The 21179-nt window shown below is 40.5% G+C and overlaps 1 protein-coding gene across 2 annotated transcripts; it reads left to right on the top strand.

Moving 5' to 3' along the window:
* The first annotated feature begins 6951 nt into the window (after positions 1-6951).
* Positions 6952-20267, top strand: LOC311149645 (kelch-like protein 12). 2 transcript variants are annotated; one of them, XM_084186840.1, is made up of 12 exons: positions 6952-7176; positions 9900-10140; positions 11011-11164; positions 11805-12022; positions 15152-15301; positions 15589-15703; positions 15831-15937; positions 16017-16212; positions 16391-16549; positions 18255-18353; positions 18475-18661; positions 19141-20267. In XM_084186840.1, exons 2-12 carry the CDS (start codon positions 9958-9960, stop codon positions 19265-19267), a joined length of 1695 nt encoding a protein of 564 aa, XP_084042966.1. In that variant the 5' UTR covers positions 6952-7176; positions 9900-9957; the 3' UTR covers positions 19268-20267. The 2 variants fall into 2 exon arrangements, with proteins under 2 accessions (XP_084042966.1, XP_084042967.1); XM_084186841.1 differs by having other exon boundaries at positions 18767-19231.
* Positions 20268-21179: the final 912 nt, after the last annotated feature.

Raw genomic sequence — 21179 nt, 5'->3', positions numbered from 1 at the left:
ACATAAGTATACAGGCCCTTTGCTAAGAGACTCGAAATTTAGCTCAGGTGCATCCTGTTTCCATTGATCATCCTCGAGATGTTTCTACAACTTATTTGGATTACACCTGTTGTAAATTAAATTGATTGGACATGATTTGGAAAGGCACACACCTGTCTATATAAGGTTCCACAGTTGACAGTGCATGTCAGAGCAAAAACCAAGCCATGAGGTTGAAGGAATTGTCCGTAGAGCTCCGAGACAGGATTGTGTTGAGGCACAAATCTGGGGAAGGGTACCAAAACATTTCTGCAGCATTGAAGGTCCCTAAGAACACAGTGGCCTCCATCATTCTTAAATGAAACTGAGCAATCAGGGGAGAAGGGCCTTGGTCAGGGAGGTGACCAAGAACCCGATGGTCACTCTGACAGAGCTCCAGAGTTCCTCTGTGGAGATGGGAGAACCTTCCAGAAGGACAACCATCTCTGCAGCATTCCACCAATCAGGCCTTTATGGTATAGTGGCCAGACGGAAGCCACTCCTCAGTAAAAGGCACATGACAGACCGCTTGGAGTTTGCCAAAAGGCACCTAAAGACTCTCAGACCATGAGAAACAAGATTCTCTGGTCTGATGAAACCAAGATTGAACTCTTTGGCCTGAATGCCAAATGTCACGTCTGGAGGAAATCTGGCACCATCCCTACGGTGAATCATGGTGGTAGCAGCATCATGCTGTGGGGATGTTTTTCAGCGGCAAGGACTGGGAGACTAGTCAGGATCGAGGGAAAGATGAACGGAGCAAAGTACAGAGAGATCCTGGATGAAAACCTGCTCCAGAGTGCTCAGGACCTCAGACTGGGGCGACGGTTCACCTTCCAACAGGACAACGACCCTAAGCACACAGCCAACACAGCACAGGAGTGTCCTTGAGTGTCCCAGCCAGAGACCGGACTTGAACCCAATCTAACATCTCTGGAGAGACCTGAAAATAGCTGTGCAGTGACGCTCCCCATCCAACCTGACAGAGCTTGAGAGGATCTGCAGAGAAGAATGGAAGAAACTCCCCAAATACAGGTGTGCCAAGCTTTTAGCGTCATACCCAAGAAGACTCGAGGCTGTAATCGCTGCCAAAGGTGCTTCAACAAAGTACTGAGTAAAGGGTCTGAATACTTGTGTAAATGTGATATTTCCATTTTTTATTCTTAATAAACTTGCAAACATTTCTAAAAACCTGTATTGTGTGTAGATTGATGAGGGGAAAAAAAACTATTTAATCAATTTTAGAATAAGGCTGTAACGTAGCAAAATGTGGAAAAAGTCAAGGGGTCTGAATACTTTCCGAATACACGGTACATTTCCTTTTCAAAGGTGAAGGGAAATACTCAGAAGGAAGAATAGTTCCTTTGATTAAAAAAGCATTGCTTGTGAAATTGCCTTAACTACTGTAGCGTATTGACTATTGGTGCAAACAAGATCACATTTTTGACTGACAGCCATTAAATGTTGAATAAACCAGATACCTTTTTCCATCCATGCACTGTAAAATTAACTGTTTCTCTTAATTAGGATACATGTATTGTTCTAATGGCGCAGTGGTCTAAGGCACTGCATCGCAGTGCTAACTGTGCCACTAGAGATCCTGGTTCGAATCCAGGCTCTGTCGCCGCCGGCCGCGACCGGGAGACTCATGGGCGGCGCACAATTGGCCCAGCGTCGTCCAGGGTAGGGGAGGGAATGGCCGGCAGGGATGTAGCTCAGTTGATAGAGCATGGTGTTTGCAACGCCAGGGTTGTGGGTTCGATTCCCACGGGGGACCAGTATAAAAAAAATATGTATTCACTAACTGTAAGTCGCTCTGGATAAGAGCGTCTGCTAAATGACTAAAATGTAAATGTAAATAGGAGTAGTATGTGAAGTGAAATGACCTTTACATATTAGTTTCCAATAATGGAGGACTTGCTGATGAAATGCAGATAACTTAATGCAGTTTAGAAATCTCAAAATAACATCTTAACAAAAAATCTGTACCACCAAAAAGCTCTTAAATATTTCTGAAGGAAAACCAAATAAAAACGTTCACATTTTCAAATAAAACGTTGGAACCATTTTAATTTCATGGTACCATTCATTGGTTCAAAGTCAGTTGCATTCAGACCACCATCCTCAATAGTCTTTACAATATCCCCTTTTAATTATGTTTATTTTTCCATATAAAGTTGAAATTGTCTTGATTTACTTAGCTAGAGAATAGGCTGGATAAGTTAGTCTTGATAGACTCACCATCTTAGTAAGTAAAATACGCCCAACAATGGATAAATCCCTTTGTAGCCAACTATTGAGAATAGTTTGATTTCTTTAAATCATTCTGTATATTGGATATTTCCTAACATTTAAATCCTTCATCAATTACAATACCTAAATATTTTACTTAATCTTTAACTGGTATATTATGCACAGTGATCATAGGGTGATCAGGAATAGCCATTCATTCGCATTTTTCATATTTAAATGTAAACCAGAAGCCTTTGAAAAAGGACCTAACATTTAGTACTATTGTAATCTGTGCCGTGTTCTTGAGGAATAGAGTGGTGTCATCTGCTAATTGAATGATAGCCAATGGACTTTCCATGACATTTAAAGGTTGGATGTTTGGACTGTTTTTTTATAAGGATAGCTAATAACTCAGCCACAAGAATAAAAAGTAATGGTGAGATGGGACATCCTTGACGAATTCTTCTCTTCACATCATATATTTTAGATTATCCATGCTGAAGAGATACTGAACTATTAATACCATCATATAACATTCCAATAACCTTTAAACATTTTTCACCAAAACCTATATATTCCAGTGTTTGTAAAATAAATGGGTGTTCAAACATATCAAAAGCTTTATACAAAATCCCAAAACAAAATAAATCCATCATCAATCATATTTCTGTGATCTAAAAGGTCCAGGACAAGCCTAATGTTATGTATAGACCTGTCTTTAAGGAATCCAGATTGAGTGTAATTTATTATTTGTGTCATTCCCTCTTTCATTCTGTTAGCAATCACATGGGTAAACAACTTGTAATCTACATTAAGTAAAGTCACAGAGCGCAGATTGTCTATATATCTCGTCTTCACCAGGTTTAGGTATAAGAGTTATCAACCCTTGTTTCATAGTTGGCATTAGACCATTATTCTCTATACATTATTTCAACGCATCAAATAACAGTTATTTTATACCTTCCCAAAATAATTTGTAGAAGTGTAAGGTCAGTCGATCTTGTCCTGGTGCTTTCCCTAATGGTATTCTCTTAACAGCAGTGTCACAGGTCTCTTTAAATGCTAGGTCTATCTTGGGGATATGTAGTTTAATACTTTCAAGAAAGGCAAATGATTCATAAAAAGAGTAGGAGGAATACAATTTGGTGTAAAATCTATATACTTCTTCAGAAATCAATCAAGGATCTGTAGATTCAACATCATTAATGCATTTATTGCATTTCTCTCCTGCCTCCTTTTTTCTAAACCACTAAAGTAAGAAGAGTTTTTCTCCCCTTCCTCTATCCATCTAGCTCGAGACCTTGCATAGGCTCGTTTCAGTAGTGGAAAAAGCACCCAATTGTCATACTTGTGTAAAGGTAAAGATACCTTAATAGAAAATGACTCAAGCAAAAGTGAAAGTCATCCAGTAAAATACTACTTGAGTAAAAGTTTTTTGGTTTTAAATATACGTAATATTGGGACGCAAACTCAAAATGGAATACATTTCAACTCTATATCTGACATGGTACAGGTGTCTTCTTTTTTTAAGACCATAACCATGTGTGTGAGGTGTCCTATTACAGCATTCACTAATGTCCTGCACCAATTGAACCTCAAATTGTCTCTTTTGCCTACACTTTTTTACTAAACTGCATCGAAAACACCCTCACTTTAAATGTAAAGTATTCCCATCTACTATTATAGCTAGTTATATTAATATAATTCTTAATCTTCAGCATTAAATCTTTAATAGCATTACAATAATCCTCATAATTTAAAAGGTCTGCATTGAACTTCCAATAATCTTTTTTATTTCTAGTCCTAACTTCTGGTTTCAAGACAAGCTGTATCAGACAATGATCTGTCAAAGGAGCACTAGAAATTGATACATCAGGCACATGTCTTATGATTTCAGGTCTTGTTAACCAGAAATCTATTCTGGATTGACAGCTACCATTAGGTTTTACCCATGAAAATTGTCTAACATCTGGATTCCGTCCCTCCAAACATCGATAAGAGCATTTTAATTAGTGAAATCAAGTATTGTAGTATTATACTGGTAAGTACTATATTTAGAAGGACACCTATCTAGCCATTTGTCAGGTGACAAATTAAAATCTCCACCAATCAAAATAAACACCTCCAGACCGGTTAGAGCCATGACTGAACAGTTCTTTGTCTCCCCACTGGTTTAACCAGAAGGTGGCATCAGCATCACACAAATGAGTCTCTTGTAAGAGTGCGATGGGCCTTCTGCCCGTTACAAAATATAAAAAGAGCTTTCTGCTTCACATTGTCTTTTAGACCCCTTGTGTTCAACAAAAATTAAATATATACTTGGTTTTAATGATAACATAAAGTCAAATCTGCTGGTTAACCTCTCAGCAGGAAACAACAAAAAACAGTAAGTAGTAACTTTCCTTTAGAGGTAGAATAAACAGGGTCATCCCTCATTTGGAAAGTCCTATAGGTTAATCTTGATTTCTGAATAAAACATATAACAGGATTCACAAATGTGTACTACATTTTGTAAATTTTAGTAGCTAACTGTATCAAATGGATTTGCAAATGTGCATGGCTCAATCTACAAATATGTCAGAAATGTTGATCCACAAGTGCATTTACAAATAATTTTATATTTGTATATAGTGTACATGTGATTAAAAACAACACATATACACTACCAGTCAAAAATTTGGACAAACCTACTCATAATAGTGAAGACATCAAAACTATGAAATAACACATATGGAATCATGTAGTAACCAAAAAAGTGTTAAACACATCAAAATATATTTTATATTTGAGATTCTTCAAATAGCCACCCTTTGCCTTGATGACAGCTTTGCACACTCTTGGCATTCTCTCAACCAGCTTCATGAGGTAGTCACCTGGAATGCATTTCAATTAACAGGTGTGCCTTCTTAAAAGTTCATTTGTGGAATTTCTTTCCTTCTTAACGCGTTTGAGCCAATCAGTTGTGTTGTGACAAGGTAGGGTTGGTATACAGAAGACAGCCCTATTTGGTAAAAGACCAAGTCCATATTATGGCAAGAACAGCTCAAATAAGCAAAGAGAAACGACAGTCCATCATTACTTTAAGAGATGAATGTCAGTCAATACGGAACATTTCAAGAACTTTCAAAGTTTCTTCAAGTGCAGTCGCAAAAACCGCCACAGGAATGGAAGACCCAGAGTTACCTCTGCTGCAGAGGATAAGTTCATTAGTTACCAGCCTCAGAAATTGCAGCCCAAATAAATGCTTCACAGAGTTCAAGTAACAGACACATCTCAACATCAACTGTTCAGAGGAGACTGTGTGAATCAGGCCTTCGTGGTCGAATTGCTGCAAAGAAACCACTACTAAAGGACACCAATAAGAAGAAGAGACTTGCAAAGGGCCAAGAAACACGAGCAATGGACATTAGACCGGTGGAAATTTGTCCTTTGGTCTGGAGTCCAAATTGGAGATTTTTGGTTCCAACCGCTGTGTCTTTGTGAGACGTGGTGTGGGTGAACGGATGATCTCTGCATGTGTATTTCCCACCGTAAAGCATGGAGGAGGAGGTGTTATGGTGTGGGGGTGCTTTGCTGGTGACACTGTCTGTGATTTATTTAGAATTCAAGGCACAGTTAACCAGCATGGCTACCACAGCATTCTGCAGCGATATGCCATCACATCTGGTTTGGGCTTAGTGGGACTATCATTTGTTTTTCAACAGGACAATGACCCAACAAACCTTCAGGTTGTATAAGGGCTTTTTTACCAAGAAGGAGAGTGATGGAGTGCTGCATCAGATGACCTGGCCTCCACAATCCCCCGACCTCAACCCAATTGAGATGGTTTGGGATGAGTCAGACCGCAGAGTGGAAGAAAAGCAGCCAACAAGTGCTCAGCATATGTGGGAACTCCTTCAAGACTGTTGGAAAAGCATTCCAGGTGAAGCTGGTTGAGAGAATGTATTCATGAAAAACATGTATGTAGGAATGTCATGAAAAACAATGTATTGTATATGTAAACAGAATGTATTCATGACATTGAAAAATGTATTCACTAACTGTAAGTCGCTCTGGATAAGAGCGTCTGCTAAATGACTAAAATGTAAATGTAAAATGAGAATCCCAAGAGTGTGCAAAGCTGTCATCAAGGCAAAGAAAGGGTGGCTGTTTGAAGAATCTCAAATATAAAATATATTTGTATTTGTTTAACACTTTTTTGGTTATTACATGAGTCCATATGTGTTATTTCATAGTTTTGATGTCTTCACCATTATTCTACAATTTAGAAAATAGTAAAAATAAAGAAAAACCCTGGAATGAGTAGGTTTGTCCAAACTTTTGACTGGCACTGTATATATATTTCTTGATGTGTAAAAAAATAAAAAAATAAAAAAATAAAAAGTGGATGCGCACCGGTGAACGCCATGTGGACGATGTTGCACTTTTGGCACCATTCATAAAAATTGAACTCGACGGATCCTGCGATGGCGATTTCAAGCAGGCTGTCACAACAATAATAAAAAAAATAACCTAGCTAAATTTGTGAAAAAGGGAACATTTTATTTATTGCTTTGATTCTGAGTTTTTATGAGTTTGTTTACATTGGTTCAGTGTTTACTTTCAATAGTAAAAACATGCACATTCTAGGTGTGCGCACGTATGTGAGTCGTGACGTATAGTCATAGTGTTTTTTGTCAAAAGCTACACTGACTGCGGATAGCTATCTAGCAAGATTTGTTGCGGCATCCTTGAAAATAATATATTGTTAGTAATTAGTTAGAAAAACTCATTCGCAATAGCCCATGCTATTGCAGAAAAGCACACAGACTACCATGGATCACATTTGGCATCCTCAACTGTGACTTGGACGTCTGCCATTGGAGTTAGCTAGTTAGCGAACAAGCTAGCTAGCTGGTCGGCTTGCTAATGCTAACTAGCTAGGTGGTGGGTCGTTTTTTATTGCTTGATACTGTGTGTGCCATTCGTCTTCCTTCTTTGGTAGTTTGTCTGTCATATTCTTTCAAACCCTTAACTCATAGTTAGCTACGGTTATCTGCGGCTAGTTGGCCTTTGCATAACCAGCTGATAGTTAGCTATTTGGAGTTGGCTATGTGCAAATGTCATAAGGTGACATGTTGTTTACAATTCTTGGCTTGAGTAAAGCTAATTCAAGTCAAATTGGACAGATTCCAGTGTAACGTCACGCTGCTTATTCAGCGAGTACAACTTCCTCCCAATTCGGCCCCTTACCTGGCACTAACTCGGGATCTCTGCTTTACTAGCACACGTGACCACCCTCCGAAAGCGACCCAGTCGGCGCCACGCGAAAAGCTAGCAATTTGCTGGCGCAAGTGGGGACACTTCAGGCTGCGGAGTAAGTTCTACACATCCCCATGTGCTACACCAGCTTAGTCAAATAAATGGAACGTTAGCTAGCAGTCTGAATCCAGCTGTGTTACAATACTCATACTTAAATTGAGTATGTAGCAGAGGTGGGACAAAGTCATTGTTATGCAAGTCACAAGTAAGTCTCAAGTCTTTGCCCTCGAGTCCCGAGTCAAGTCGAGTCAAAGATGAGGCAAGTCCCAAGTCGAGTCAAAAGTCAAAGCCATCAAGTCTCAAGTCGAGTCCAAAGTCCTACATTTTAGTTTCGAGTCATTTCAAGTCCTCTTAGCAAGTCTTTTCAAGTCATTACAAGTCCTCGTAGCAAGTCTTCTCGAGTCATAAGGCGCAAGTCCAAGTCAAGTCACGAGTCATTGATGTTAAAGTCCAAGTCGAGTTGCAAGTCTTTGTACATTTTGTCGAGTCGAGTCTGAAGTCATCAAATTCATGACTCGAGTCTGACTCGAGTCCAAGTCACATGACTCGAGTCCACACCTCTGGTATGTAGTATGCTTATTGGTCATAGTATGGATATAGTTAGTTTGCCAAATGTTCCCGGATGTCGTCCTACATTCGCCAAAATACGATTTATAAACTGTGTGGTTCGAGTCCTGAATGCTGATTGGCTGACAGCCGTAACCAGTTTCTAATAGCAATAAGGCACCTCGGGGGTTTGTGGTATATGGCAAATATACCACGGCTAAGGGCTGTATCCAGGCACTCCGCGTTGCGTCATGCTTAGCCATGGTATATAGGCCATATACCACACCCCCTTGTGCTTTATTGCTTAAGTATACAAGTATACTTATTTTTTTATTTATTTTTGTCATTTAACAGATGCTCTTATCCAGAGCGACTTACAGTTATTTTATGTAATTAATTTCATTATTCTTTTGGCCAAATTTCATATTCACAAATGTACATTTACAAACAAAACACCACATTTTCTTACATTACAAAAATAAATTGAACTATATTTTAAGACAATTAAATACTCTACCAACAAAAAAGCTGTTAGAATTATAAATGTGTATATGTCCCCGAGTGGCGCAGTGGTCTAAGGCACTGCATCGCAGTGCTAGCTGTGCCACTAGAGATCCTGGTTCGTATCCAGGCTCTGTCATAGCCTGCCGTGACCGGGAGACCCATGGGGCGGCGCACAATTGGCCCAGCGTCGTCCAGGGTAGGGGAGGGAATGGCCGGCAGGGATGTAGCTCAGTTGGTAGAGCATGGTGTTTGCAACGCCAGGGTTGTGGGTTCGATTTCCACGGGGGGCCGGTATGAAAAATAAAAAATTAATAATGTATGCACTCACTAACTGGAAGTCGCTCTGGATAAGAGCGTCTGCTAAATGACTAAAATGTAAATGTAATGTCCCTTAAGGTCCTTGTGTAATGTGATATTTACCTCCTAGCCCAATTGTCCCATTTGTGTTCATGTAAAATAATAATAATAATAATTGTAAAAAATATTAAAAGGCTTTGGAGACAATTTCTGTGCTTTGAGGGCCCATGATGCAATTCTTCCGAAAATGGGTGTGGCTTCACAACATTTTCAGATTTTAAAGAAAATGGCTTTAACTACTTATGAAACATTTAAAGAAAATGTTGAGAAATTAAATTAAGTAATGACTTTTCAAATAAATTACGTTACATGTTATGTTGGCTGACAATTTGTTAGCTACGCTAGCCTTACGAACCGCATAGCATATAATTACAGCAGTTGCTTGTATGTACCGGTATGTTAGTTAGCTATCTAACGTTAGTTGACTACTAATGCATCGAACTTGCCAGTATATTAACTATATGCTATCTAACTAACTACCCAACGTTTATTGACTTGATTATTCACGTCATTCTTAGCTTAGCTAATTGGTATAGTCCGTTGTGCATTGTCAATGGACATTGTTAATTTAATCATAAGATGTCTAGCTAGTAATTTGTTATGCTAACAAGCTAGCAAGAAGTTGCATAGCAACAGCATCAACTTCCGGTAGACAGGCGAAGCGCTAGTACACTCAGGTCATGACACCAATGTGACGGACTGTATTTGATCCCAGGTCATCTGTGTGGACAGGGCAGTTATTTCTAGATTTCTAATAGGTCTAGCTAGTTATTTCATTGTTGTTCACTGTAATATATTACAGTAATGTATTTTGCCTGCACATTAAACAGCTGTGAACCTCAGTGGTCGAGGTCCCATATAATGTATCGTAATTTGTCGTCTTTGCACTTTGCCTCCAAACTATGTTCAATCACGCTTTTCTGTCTTTGTCTTTTTGCCAGATATTGCAGCACATTGAGATTCTAGGAAACTTGAGGCACTCTCGTCAAGTACAGTACCATGGCTCCCAAAGACATCATGATCAACTCCCATGCCAAATCCATCCTCAATGCCATGAATGTACTTCGTAAGAGCAACACACTCTGTGACATCACTTTGAGAGTGGAGAATACTGACTTTCCTGTGCACCGCATTGTCCTGGCAGCCTGCAGTGACTACTTCTGTGCCATGTTCACCAGTGAGGTAACTAAGCACAAGACTGGAGATAATGTAGAGGTGATTCCTCACAAAACCAGGCCAAAAAAAGGTTTTCAGGAAATCTAATCCTAAGAAGGGTCCTTTGGAAGAAGGATTGTTGACATTTGTGCTTAATTATTTCTCTATTATGCTTTTACATACAAATATATGTCAACAATCCTTCCTCCAAAGGACCATTCTACCATTCTATGGATTAAAGTTAATGAAAATCCCCCAAATCATGGTATTTTTTTGTTCCAGTGTCATCAGCATGAATAACTTTCTAAATACTTTTGCTGGTGGTTCTCTTTGTATGCAGAATGAGACAGGGAATAATTGTTTGACTGATTCCGAGGTTGACAATGCCCAAAATACTTTCTACATAACCCAGATAAGATTTGTGTAGGCTGAAATTAAACTGATATTCATTTCCTTAAGCAATATGTATTTCAGTGTCTATCGAAACTGCCATCTGGTTATTAATTCAATAAAAACTTGAACTAAATTGCATGGATCATATTCTCAACCACGAAAAAGCCATGAAAGTGCATAGCAGAAAGTCCAATCCTAATTATTTCTCTGCAGCTCAGTTGACCTAGTTTGTCTTTCCTTTAACATTTTTAGCTCTCTAAGAATCACCAGGTGAGCATTGCTCTTTTACTATCAAAGCTGACTATAATCCACAGCTGCCTACACATGTATGACAAATAGTAAACCATTTGTATTCATTTTTTGCAAGGAGTTGTGATCTATTCCCCTTTAGTCTCTTCTCACAGCCAGAAGTAAGCGTGCGGAGCATCCAGGGTCTGGCGAGAGAGACTACTAACTCTACTCATTTAAGCTGATGTGTCTGTCTTTGCTGTTGTGCTTTTGCAGCTGTCAGAGAAAGGGAAATCCTTCATAGACATTCAGGGGTTGACTGCATCCACCATGGAGATCCTGCTGGACTTTGTTTACACAGAGACAGTCCTGGTCACAGTGGAGAATGTCCAGGAACTGCTTCCTGCTGCCTGTCTGCTGCAGCTCAAAGGTAAGTTGAGAAGGCTAAAAATAATGAGAACCCTTGGACTATATGCACTATACTTTACATCCACTGTATTTACTCTGTGGAATAAACTACCTGTATGTCAGTTAAATCTAAATCTGCTCCTTTGTGAAAGGAAATGCACACCCATCAGCTCCCCTTATCAGGTTTGTGCAATATGATTGGCTAATGTGTTACTAATTTGATAATGTAGTTGAAACATGATGTTAATTTATGTCAACAAGTTTTTTAGCAAATTAAAGATCGCTCCGCCATTTCCAGGTTGCAAAAATTGTAATAGTTCGCCTCATTTCAGTTTATGTGACAAAAACAAGCAAGTATAGTGTAGAGAATCATTGTACCATCTAAACCGCTGTGAAATATAATTTCCATAACCAAAAATATTGTATTTTCAGCTGTTTGAAGCTAGTGTACAAAACCGAACGTGAAGAACGGGAAGCATAGAAATGGCACACATAGAACATATCTACCGCTTCTTAGACTTGCTTTTAATGAGAATGACAGATCTATAACACACATTTCTACGTGAATTTTGTCAGGTTGCCGAAAATGTTACATATTGCAGCTTTAAATACTTCCACATTATTTGACAAATGAACATACTGTACTTCTTTGTATTCCTCAGGAGTGAAAAGAGCATGTTGTGACTTTCTGGATAGTCAGCTTGATCCCACAAACTGCCTGGGCATTCGGGACTTTGCTGAGACCCACAATTGCCTTGACCTGATGCAGGCCGCTGAGCTCTTCTCTCAGAAGCACTTCCCTGAGGTGGTTCAACATGAGGAGTTTATGCTGCTCAGCCAGAACGAGGTTGAAAAACTAGTTAAATGCGATGAAATCCAGGTAAACAAAGGAGGATTTGGTGAGGTATTATACCTGTGTCCTAACGCTCTAATTGGGATAGTAATGTTGTTGTTACATTGTAGGCCTACATTAGGTAGCCTTTGTAAATGCATATTAATGGAGTTGAATGGTTTTTGTTATTACACTAGTGTAATAGGAAAAGTCCCTGTACCTCTTTTGTAATTACAACTCAATTTCTATGCAATTAAACTACAATTACTGACGTACTAAGTAACAACATGTTAATACAATGTTGTTACTAGTGTAATTATGATGATACTACAAAGCTATGAGAGAAACTTGATGTAAAGCGCTACGAAAGTGGAATAGTATTCTGAATTTGTTTGTGAGCACACAGTCATGCAGCCTCAGGTGCATGTCTGATCTCCATTCGGGGTCATCTTTGAATGCGTCGGGGACACTTTTCACAAGTGTCAAATTGTCCTTCAAAAACCTTAAGTGGAAAGGAAAGCTGCAAGTGTAGACCTGCAGTAATCTGCCCCCTGTGCAGATTTGCCTGGCTCTGAAATTATGGAGAAGACAATCTGATTTAAGTATGCTTTTGTGCTCTGGAAATTCCTGTCTTTAACCGCACAGCGCATATCTTTCTGTATGAAAACATAATTGTAACCATGGGACTTGATTTATAGTTTACCTATTAATTCAAAGTATTTTTGCTTGTCACGATTTTCGTGATCAAAATGTGTGTAATATACAGTGCATTCGGAAAGTATTCAGACCCCTTGACTTTTTCCACATTTTGTTACATTACAGCCTTATTCTAAAATTGGTCTACACACAATGCCCCATAATGACAAAGCAAAAACAGGTTTTTAATTTTTTATTAACCATTATTAATGGAAATATCACATTTACATATGTATTCAGACCCTTTACTCAGTACTTTGTTGAAGCACCTTTGGCAGCGATTACAGCCTCAAGTCTTCTTGGGTATGACGCTACAAGCTTGGCACACCTGTATTTGGGGAGTTTCTCCCATTCTTCTCTGCAGATCCTCTCAAGCACTGTCAGGTTGGGTGGGGAGCGTTGCTGCACAGCTATTTTCAGGTCTCTCCAGAGATGTTCGATCGGGTTCAAGTCGAAGCCACTCCTGCGTTGTCTTGGCTGTGTGCTTAGGGTCGTTGTCCTGTTGGAAGGTGAACCTTCACCCCAGTCTGAGGTCCTGAGCGCTCTGGAGCAGGTTTTCATCAAGGATCTCTCTGTACTTTGCTCCGTTCATCTTTGCCTCGATCCTGACTAATCTCCCAGTCCCTGCCGCTGAAAAACATCCCCACAGCATGATGCTGCCACCACCATGCTTCACCGTAGGGATGGTGCCAGGTTTCCTCCAGACGTGACGCTTGGCATTCAGGCCAAAGAGTTCAATCTTGGTTTCATCAGACAGAGAAAATCTTGTTTCTCATGGTCTGAGAGTCTTTACGCGCCTTTTGGCAAACTCCAAGCGGGCTGTCACGTGCCTTTTACTGAGGAGTGGCTTCCGTCTGGCCACTCTACCATAACAGCCTAATTGGTGGAGTGCTGCAGAGATGGTTGTCCTTCTGGAAGGTTCTCCCATCTCCACAGAGGAACTCTAGAGCTCTGTCAGAGTGACCATCGGGTTCTTGGTCACCTCCCTGACCAAGGCCCTTCTACCCAGATTGCTCAGTTTGGCCGGGCGGCCAGCTCTAGGAAGAGTCTTGGTGGTTCCAAACTTCTTCCATTTAAGAATGATGAAGACCACTGTGTTCTTGGGGACCTTCAATGCTGCATAAATGTTTTGCTACCCTTCCCCAGATCTGTGCCTCGACACAATCCTGTCTCGGAGCTCAACAGACAATTCCTTCGACCTCAAGGCTTGGTTTTTGCTCAGACGTGCACTGTCAACTGTGGGACCTTATATAGACAGGTGTGTGCCTTTCCAAATCATGTCCAATCAATTGAATTTACCACAGGTGGACTCCAATCAAGTTATAGAAACATCTCAAGGATGATCAATGGAAACAGGATGCACCTGAGCTCAATTTCGAGTCTCATTGCAAAGGGTCTTAATACTTATGTAAATAGCAAATGGTCTGAATACTTATGGAAATAAGCTATTTCTGTTTTTAATAAATTTGCAAACATTTCTAAAAACCTTTTTTCGCTTTGTCATTATGGGGTATTGTGTGTAGAACACTTTCCGAAGGCACTGTAGTTAGGATTTTGTACAAAAACTTTCACCTGACCGGTAGCTTAGCAAGTATGGAACATTCAGGGATGTGAGGGTATGAGGTCGAATCCCGTTGAAGGCATACTGTTTTGAAAATTGTTTTATGTGAAACCACACTTTCTGCATTGTTGTTCAAATATTTGTTATATGTACATTTACATTACATTTTAGTAATTTAGCAGACGCTCTTATCCAGAGCGACTTACAGTTAGTGAGTGCATACATTTTCATACTGCAATCAATGTAGTTAAGGTTCAATGAAGGGAGTCAGTGTTCCATCCATCATCACAGCTGGAGACTAATAACCGCATCTGAACCAAGGACAGGAGGCACCTTGGCATTTAAATGTAGTATAGTATAAGCTTCTGTCTTAAGCATCCTAAATAATGCCATAGATTCAGTTTTTGAAAAATAGTGAACTTGAAGGCAAAAAAGGGAAGCATGATATAAGGTGTGAACCTGGTATTCCAACTGATTATAGGCTACTAAAGCTAACGACTTACCGCTGCGCCACAGAGTTTTAATGAAAACAGTGGAGAGAAAATGGCTATCTGATAATCACATGCTGCTATTTATTGCTGATCAGCAGATGTCCCTAATGTGCATTGTGAACAGATAATGAAGCGCAGAGTAATTAACAGTTTTTCGGCACAATTTCAGAAAGCCTCAGTTTCCCTTCACTATTAATAACCAGAGTTAAACCAAAACCACGCCCATCATTATCATATTTCCCAGAATGCTCTATTGCGGGTTGATTTTTAGAATTGTTTCAATATCTATGTTTTGCATGTACATTGATTGATTAATTAATCTTATGCCACTCAAATATAAATAACATAAATGTTTCTAAACTTATCCAATCATGTTTGGTTTTGTTGTCAAGGTGTGTGGTTGTCAATACATATTGTCTCTATTTGCAGGTGGACTCAGAGGAGCCTGTATTTGAGGCAGTGTTGAATTGGGTTAAACACAATAGGAAAGAGAGGGAGACGTATTTATCAGAGATGCTGGAGCATGTGCGGATGCCTTTGCTCACTCCGCGCTATATCACAGACGTTATTGACTCAGAGGTGAGGCAGCTAGACCACACACTGTCACATGATGTAGGCAGTTTTCTTGTCTTAGCCCTCCCCATAATGGGTTTGTGTTAATACATCAACAGCCAGTTTCCTGTTAATAAATTAAGCCTAGTCCTGGCCTAAAATCCACTTTCAATGAAGATTCTCCATTGAGAATGATTTATAGTGTGAGTCCGGAAAACAGGCCTCAAGTGTTGAGCAGAGGAATAAACTTTTGTGGTGTTTTATGTGTTATTACTGTCTGGATAAAGTACTGTATATGTTGTGACGTGTTCCAGCCCCTCATTCGATGCAGTCTTCCCTGTCGAGACCTTGTGGATGAGGCCAAGAAATTTCACCTTAGACCTGAGCTGAGGAGTGAGATGCAGGGGCCACGCACCCAAGCCAGATTAGGTACAGTACTGTCCTCCCTTTTTTGGGGTGCTTTTCTTGTCCTAATAATAGGGATACAAGACAAGCTTAGTGGGAGTTGCCATCTTGTTATTGATGTGAAAAAGTGATTCACTGTTGCTCTTTCAAGGTGCCAAGGAGGTCCTGCTGGTTATTGGAGGATTCGGCAGCCAACAATCCCCTATAGATATTGTTGAGAAGTATGATCCTAAAACTCAGGAGTGGAGCTTTTTACCTGTAAGTGGCATTTATTTTATTACACATGTTGTCTCTATTCTCTGATCATGGTTAGCTTATCCCAAGCATATTTTTACAGAACATTGCTCGGAAAAGGCGTTATGTGGCTACCGTGTCCCTCAATGACCGCGTGTATGTGATTGGCGGCTACGATGGTCGATCACGGCTTAGCTCGGTGGAGTGCTTGGACTACACGGCAGACGAGGATGGTGTCTGGTACAACGTCGCCACTATGAATGTACGGCGTGGCCTTGCCGGGGCGACAACACTCGGAGGTAGAGGATCTTCTCTGATTGACAGTCCTCATTGTCATGGGGTTTACAAAAACAAATAGCACTGAAGTGAGTGACTGTCCTCAGGTGTTACAAAACCTGTAAGTGTTTTCTAATGCAGACATTCAAAAAGTTGTTGGAACATTTCCTAACATATCTTTTCTCACTTTTCTGCCAACAGATATGATCTATGTTGCTGGAGGCTTTGACGGTAGTCGCCGTCACACCAGCATGGAACGATATGACCCCAATATTGACCAGTGGAGCATGCTGGGGGACATGCAGACAGCCAGGGAAGGAGCTGGCCTGGTGGTGGCTAGTGGACTCATATACTGTCTAGGTGGGTATTAAAGATGTTTGATTTAAGTTTGTAATGGTGTTGGTGTATAAATATTTAAAATATCACCTGTTTTTCCCCTGACCTTAGTAAGGATATACAGTGGGGAAAAAAAGTATTTAGTCAGCCACCAATTGTGCAAGTTCTCCCACTTAAAAAGATGAGAGAGGCCTGTAATTTTCATCATAGGTACACGTCAACTATGACAGACAAAATGAGGAAAGAAAATCCAGAAAATCACATTGTAGGATTTTTTATGAATTTATTTGCAAATTATGGTGGAAAATAAGTATTTGGTCAATAACAAAAGTTTCTCAATACTTTGTTATATACCCTTTGTTGGCAATGACACAGGTCAAACATTTTCTGTAAGTCTTCACAAGGTTTTCACACACTGTTGCTGGTATTTTGGCCCATTCCTCCATGCAGATCTCCTCTAGAGCAGTGATGTTTTGGGGCTGTCGCTGGGCAACACGGACTTTCAACTCCCTCCAAAGATTTTCTATGGGGTTGAGATCTGGAGACTGGCTAGGCCACTCCAGGACCTTGAAATGCTTCTTGCGAAGCCACTCCTTCGTTGCCCGGGCGGTGTGTTTGGGATCATTGTCATGCTGAAAGACCCAGCCACGTTTCATCTTCAATGCCCTTGCTGATGGAAGGAGGTTTTCACTCAAAATCACACGATACATGGCCCCATTCATTCTTTCCTTTACACGGATCAGTCGTTCTGGTCCCTTTGCAGAAAAACAGCCCCAAAGCATGATGTTTCCACCCCCATGCTTCACAGTAGGTATGGTGTTCTTTGGATGCAACTCAGCATTCTTTGTCCTCCAAACACGACAAGTTCTATTTTGGTTTCATCTGACCATATGACATATGACATTCTCCCAATCCTCTTCTGGATCATCCAAATGCACTCTAGTAAACTTCAGACGGGCCTGGACATGTACTGGCTTAAGCAGGGGGACACGTCTGGCACTGCAGGATTTGTGTCCCTGGCGGCGTAGTGTGTTACTGATGGTAGGCTTTGTTACTTTGGTCCCAGCTCTCTGCAGGTCATTCACTAGGTCCCCCCGTGTGGTTCTGGGATTTTTGCTCACCGTTCTTGTGATCATTTTGACCCCACGGGGTGAGATTTTGCGTGGAGCCCCAGATCGAGGGAGATTATCAGTGGTCTTGTATGTCTTCCATTTCCTAATAATTGCTCCCACAGTTGATTTCTTCAAACCAAGCTGCTTACCTATTGCAGATTCAGTCTTCCCAGCCTGGTGCAGGTCTACAATTTTGTTTCTGGTGTCCTTTGACAGCTCTTTGGTCTTGGCCATAGTGGAGTTTGGAGTGTGACTGTTTGAGGTTGTGGACAGGTGTCTTTTATACTGATAACAAGTTCAAACAGGTGACATTAATACAGGTAACGAGTGGAGGACAGAGGAGCCTCTTAAAGAAGAAGTTACAGGTCTGTGAGAGCCAGAAATCTTGCTTGTTTGTAGGTGACCAAATACTTATTTTCCACCATAATTTGCAAATAAATTCATAAAAAATCCTACAATGTGATTTTCTCAATGTTTTTTCCTCAATTTGTCTGTCATAGTTGACGTGTACCTATGATGAAAATTACAGGCCTCTCTCATCTTTTTAAGTGGGAGAACTTGCACAATTGGTGGCTGACTAAATACTTTTTTTCCCCACTGTATGTCATTTGTTGCAGGTGGGTACGACGGATTGAATATCCTAAATTCAGTGGAAAGGTATGACCCTCACACAGGACACTGGACGAATGTTACCCCCATGGCCACTAAACGCTCAGGTCAGTACTCCAGTAGGACAATATAATAGTATCAGGGCAGTATATAGATTATATACAGTATGGCTCTCTCTACATATGGCTATGGTTAGTATATCTGAAGGGCCTATAATCTTTGTTGCAGGGGCTGGTGTCGCCTTGCTCAACGACCACATCTATGTGGTGGGAGGCTTCGATGGAACAGCGCACCTTGACTCCGTGGAGGTTTACAACATTAGGACAGACTATTGGACCACGGTAGCCAGTATGACCACTCCGCGCTGCTATGTTGGAGCTACCGTCCTCCGGGGACGACTCTACGCCATAGCTGGGTAAGCCTAAACATCCCAACCCTTCTCCGACTTTAATATATTTTAAATATTTTAAACGAGTGGAAATTCACTGTCCCTTCATATGTTTATTGCTTTTAATGACAGACAGATGAGAAACAATGGGGGAGACAGGTGAAGAGGAGATACAGAGTCAAGGGAGGACACAGGGATTGAACCCGGGTCTCCGGCTGGGAGTTGTACATGTGCATAGAGCCAGGAGTGTTACCACTCAACCACGGCTCTGTGCCCAACTTCAGTATTGACAGAGATATAGATGCATTTTGGTTGGGATTATTCATATAAATTATGTATGACAACTCTTTTAATTGATTTATATTATTCTTGCTTAGATAACATTGTAATATCTGAATCATAAAAGCAACCTCCCCTTATGGTCCAGTCTTCGATTATGAGGATGTGACTGAATCAGCCATATGATGTTGTTCATCCTCCCCTGTGCTCTTTTTCCCTCTCTCCAGGTATGATGGAAACTCCCTTCTGAGCAGTATTGAGTGTTACGACCCAGTTATTGACAGCTGGGAGGTGGTCACCTCCATGGCCACACAGCGCTGCGATGCAGGAGTGTGTGTCCTGCGAGAGAAGTGAGATTTACCTCAGAAAGGTTGGATGAAGCGGAGGAGGGCAGGCAGCTAGTCCTAAACCTGAATCTGATATTTACGTGCCACTACTATGGAGTGACACAGGGATCATGCACTTGGAGGCCACTGTGCTATGTGTCCTCCCTGAAGTCTTTTGATTGATTGTCTTCATCAGACTTTCTCATCTGAGTTTGGTTACTTCTGTGGGAAAACCCTTGGCATTCAATGGATAAGGGACAGGGGGTGTACAACAGAGATTAGAGTTATTTTAGTCTCCTCATCAACAGTTGTAGCTTCCGACAAGACACTCATCCCAACCCACTCAAATTCATGACACTCTTTTAGTGGTTCCTGTTGCCGTGGTTACCTGTGAGGTTAATTTTCGACTCATCTTTTAAAGTGCAATGTATTTCTCTACTTCTATTATGAACCATGGAGCAGAAGAAACACAAGAGACTCCAGTTTGCTGCTGCTATATGCCTTATGCCCTTGTGGCCCACATTGAACTGAACAACCATGATGCCTCATTAGGACTGTGATGATTGTTGTCATACCATCAAGTATGATGATTATTTAGCTTTTGCCAGGTTTTCAAATCAGTAAACCCTTTGTAGATTTTGTAATTCTGTATAAAGTGCTTTTAGAAACAAATCACTTATTGAAGAATTGGTATTTACCTGACAGTCATTATTTTCAATGTATCAAATATATTTTGAAATTAATTAAATTTTAGGGAAAGTGTTTCATAATTGCACATGATTCCTTGCTCTTTTGCTGTTCTGTCATCTTGTCAAAATCACTTTGTCCACTGCGACAGACTGAAGAACACTGCTAATAAAGCAAAAGAGCAAAAATGATTTTTTGATGTGTGTATGGTGCATGCATTTGTCCACAGTGGATTTGTTTGGACAAGAAAAAAACTTGACTTCTATTCTCCAGGGCAAGTACAAAATACTGACTAGTCTTTTGTTGTTACTTGAAAAGTGAATAAACATTGATAATTTATCGCTTTTATATTTGTATTCAGTTATTAAGCCAATGCAGAATTTTATGCTGAAGTGTACTGTGGTGACTTTAATACAAGCCTAGTGATTTTGTCAAGGGGTTCGGACCTCTTGGTATCATGGCTAAGGTGTTGGACTGACAGTCGCACTCACAGGGAACTGGGTTTGAGTCCCGGTTGGGCTAATCCCTGAACTCGCTGCACTGGTGTCAGGGCGTGGGCAGATGTTTGGAGGGGCAGGGATGTGTTTCCCAAAGGAGGGCGTGGTCTTGTGATCCTTGATCAGAGCTTTACGGCAGACTGCCCCAAGCCGAGAGCGTGGTTCAGTTCCAACCGGGTTACCCCCAAATTCACAACAATATCAAATCAAATCAAATGTTATTTGTCACATGCGCCGAATACAACAGGTGTAGACCTTACAGTGAAATGCTTACTTACAAGCCCTTAACCAACAATTCCGTTTTAAGAAAGAATACACACAAAAAAATCACACACAAAAAATACAATATACAATTATACGAAATAAAAGTAACAAATTATTAAAGAGCAGCAGTAAAAAATAACAATAGTGAGGCTATATACAGGGGGTACCGGTACTGAGTCAATGTGCAGGGGCACCGGTTAGTCAAGGTAATTGAGGTAATATGTACATGTAGGTAGAGTTATTAAAGTGACTATGCATAGATAAACAGATGGAGTATGAACCAAATCACGTATACTGTATATGTAAATATTTGTGTTGTTCACAAACATCAATACTGTAGTTGTAAGGTGTGTAGTTGAGGGGGTAGTCTTGTGATCCTTGATAAGAGCTTTATGACAGACTGCCCCAAGGCCAGAGCCTGGTTCAGTTCCAACCGGGCTACCCCCCAAAACCACAACGATATCTGCTTGTAGATGGAGTATGAACCAAATC

Source organism: Coregonus lavaretus (assembly GCF_964263955.1).
Source record: "Coregonus lavaretus genome assembly, chromosome: 22".
NCBI classification, from domain to species: Eukaryota; Metazoa; Chordata; class Actinopteri; order Salmoniformes; family Salmonidae; genus Coregonus; species Coregonus lavaretus.
The sequence above is the reverse complement of the archived record's forward strand: the minus strand, read 5'-3'. Positions and strand labels throughout refer to the sequence as shown.

Excerpts from the sequence above, each read along its gene's own strand:
- LOC311149645 (XM_084186840.1), top strand. The coding sequence starts at position 9,958 with ATGGCTCCCAAAGACATCATGATCAACTCCCATGCCAAATCCATCCTC. Across the intron at positions 15,302-15,588 it reads CAGACGTTATTGACTCAGAG|CCCCTCATTCGATGCAGTCT; the intron begins GTGAGGCAGCTA and ends GACGTGTTCCAG. Across the intron at positions 18,354-18,474 it reads CATGGCCACTAAACGCTCAG|GGGCTGGTGTCGCCTTGCTC; the intron begins GTCAGTACTCCA and ends TCTTTGTTGCAG.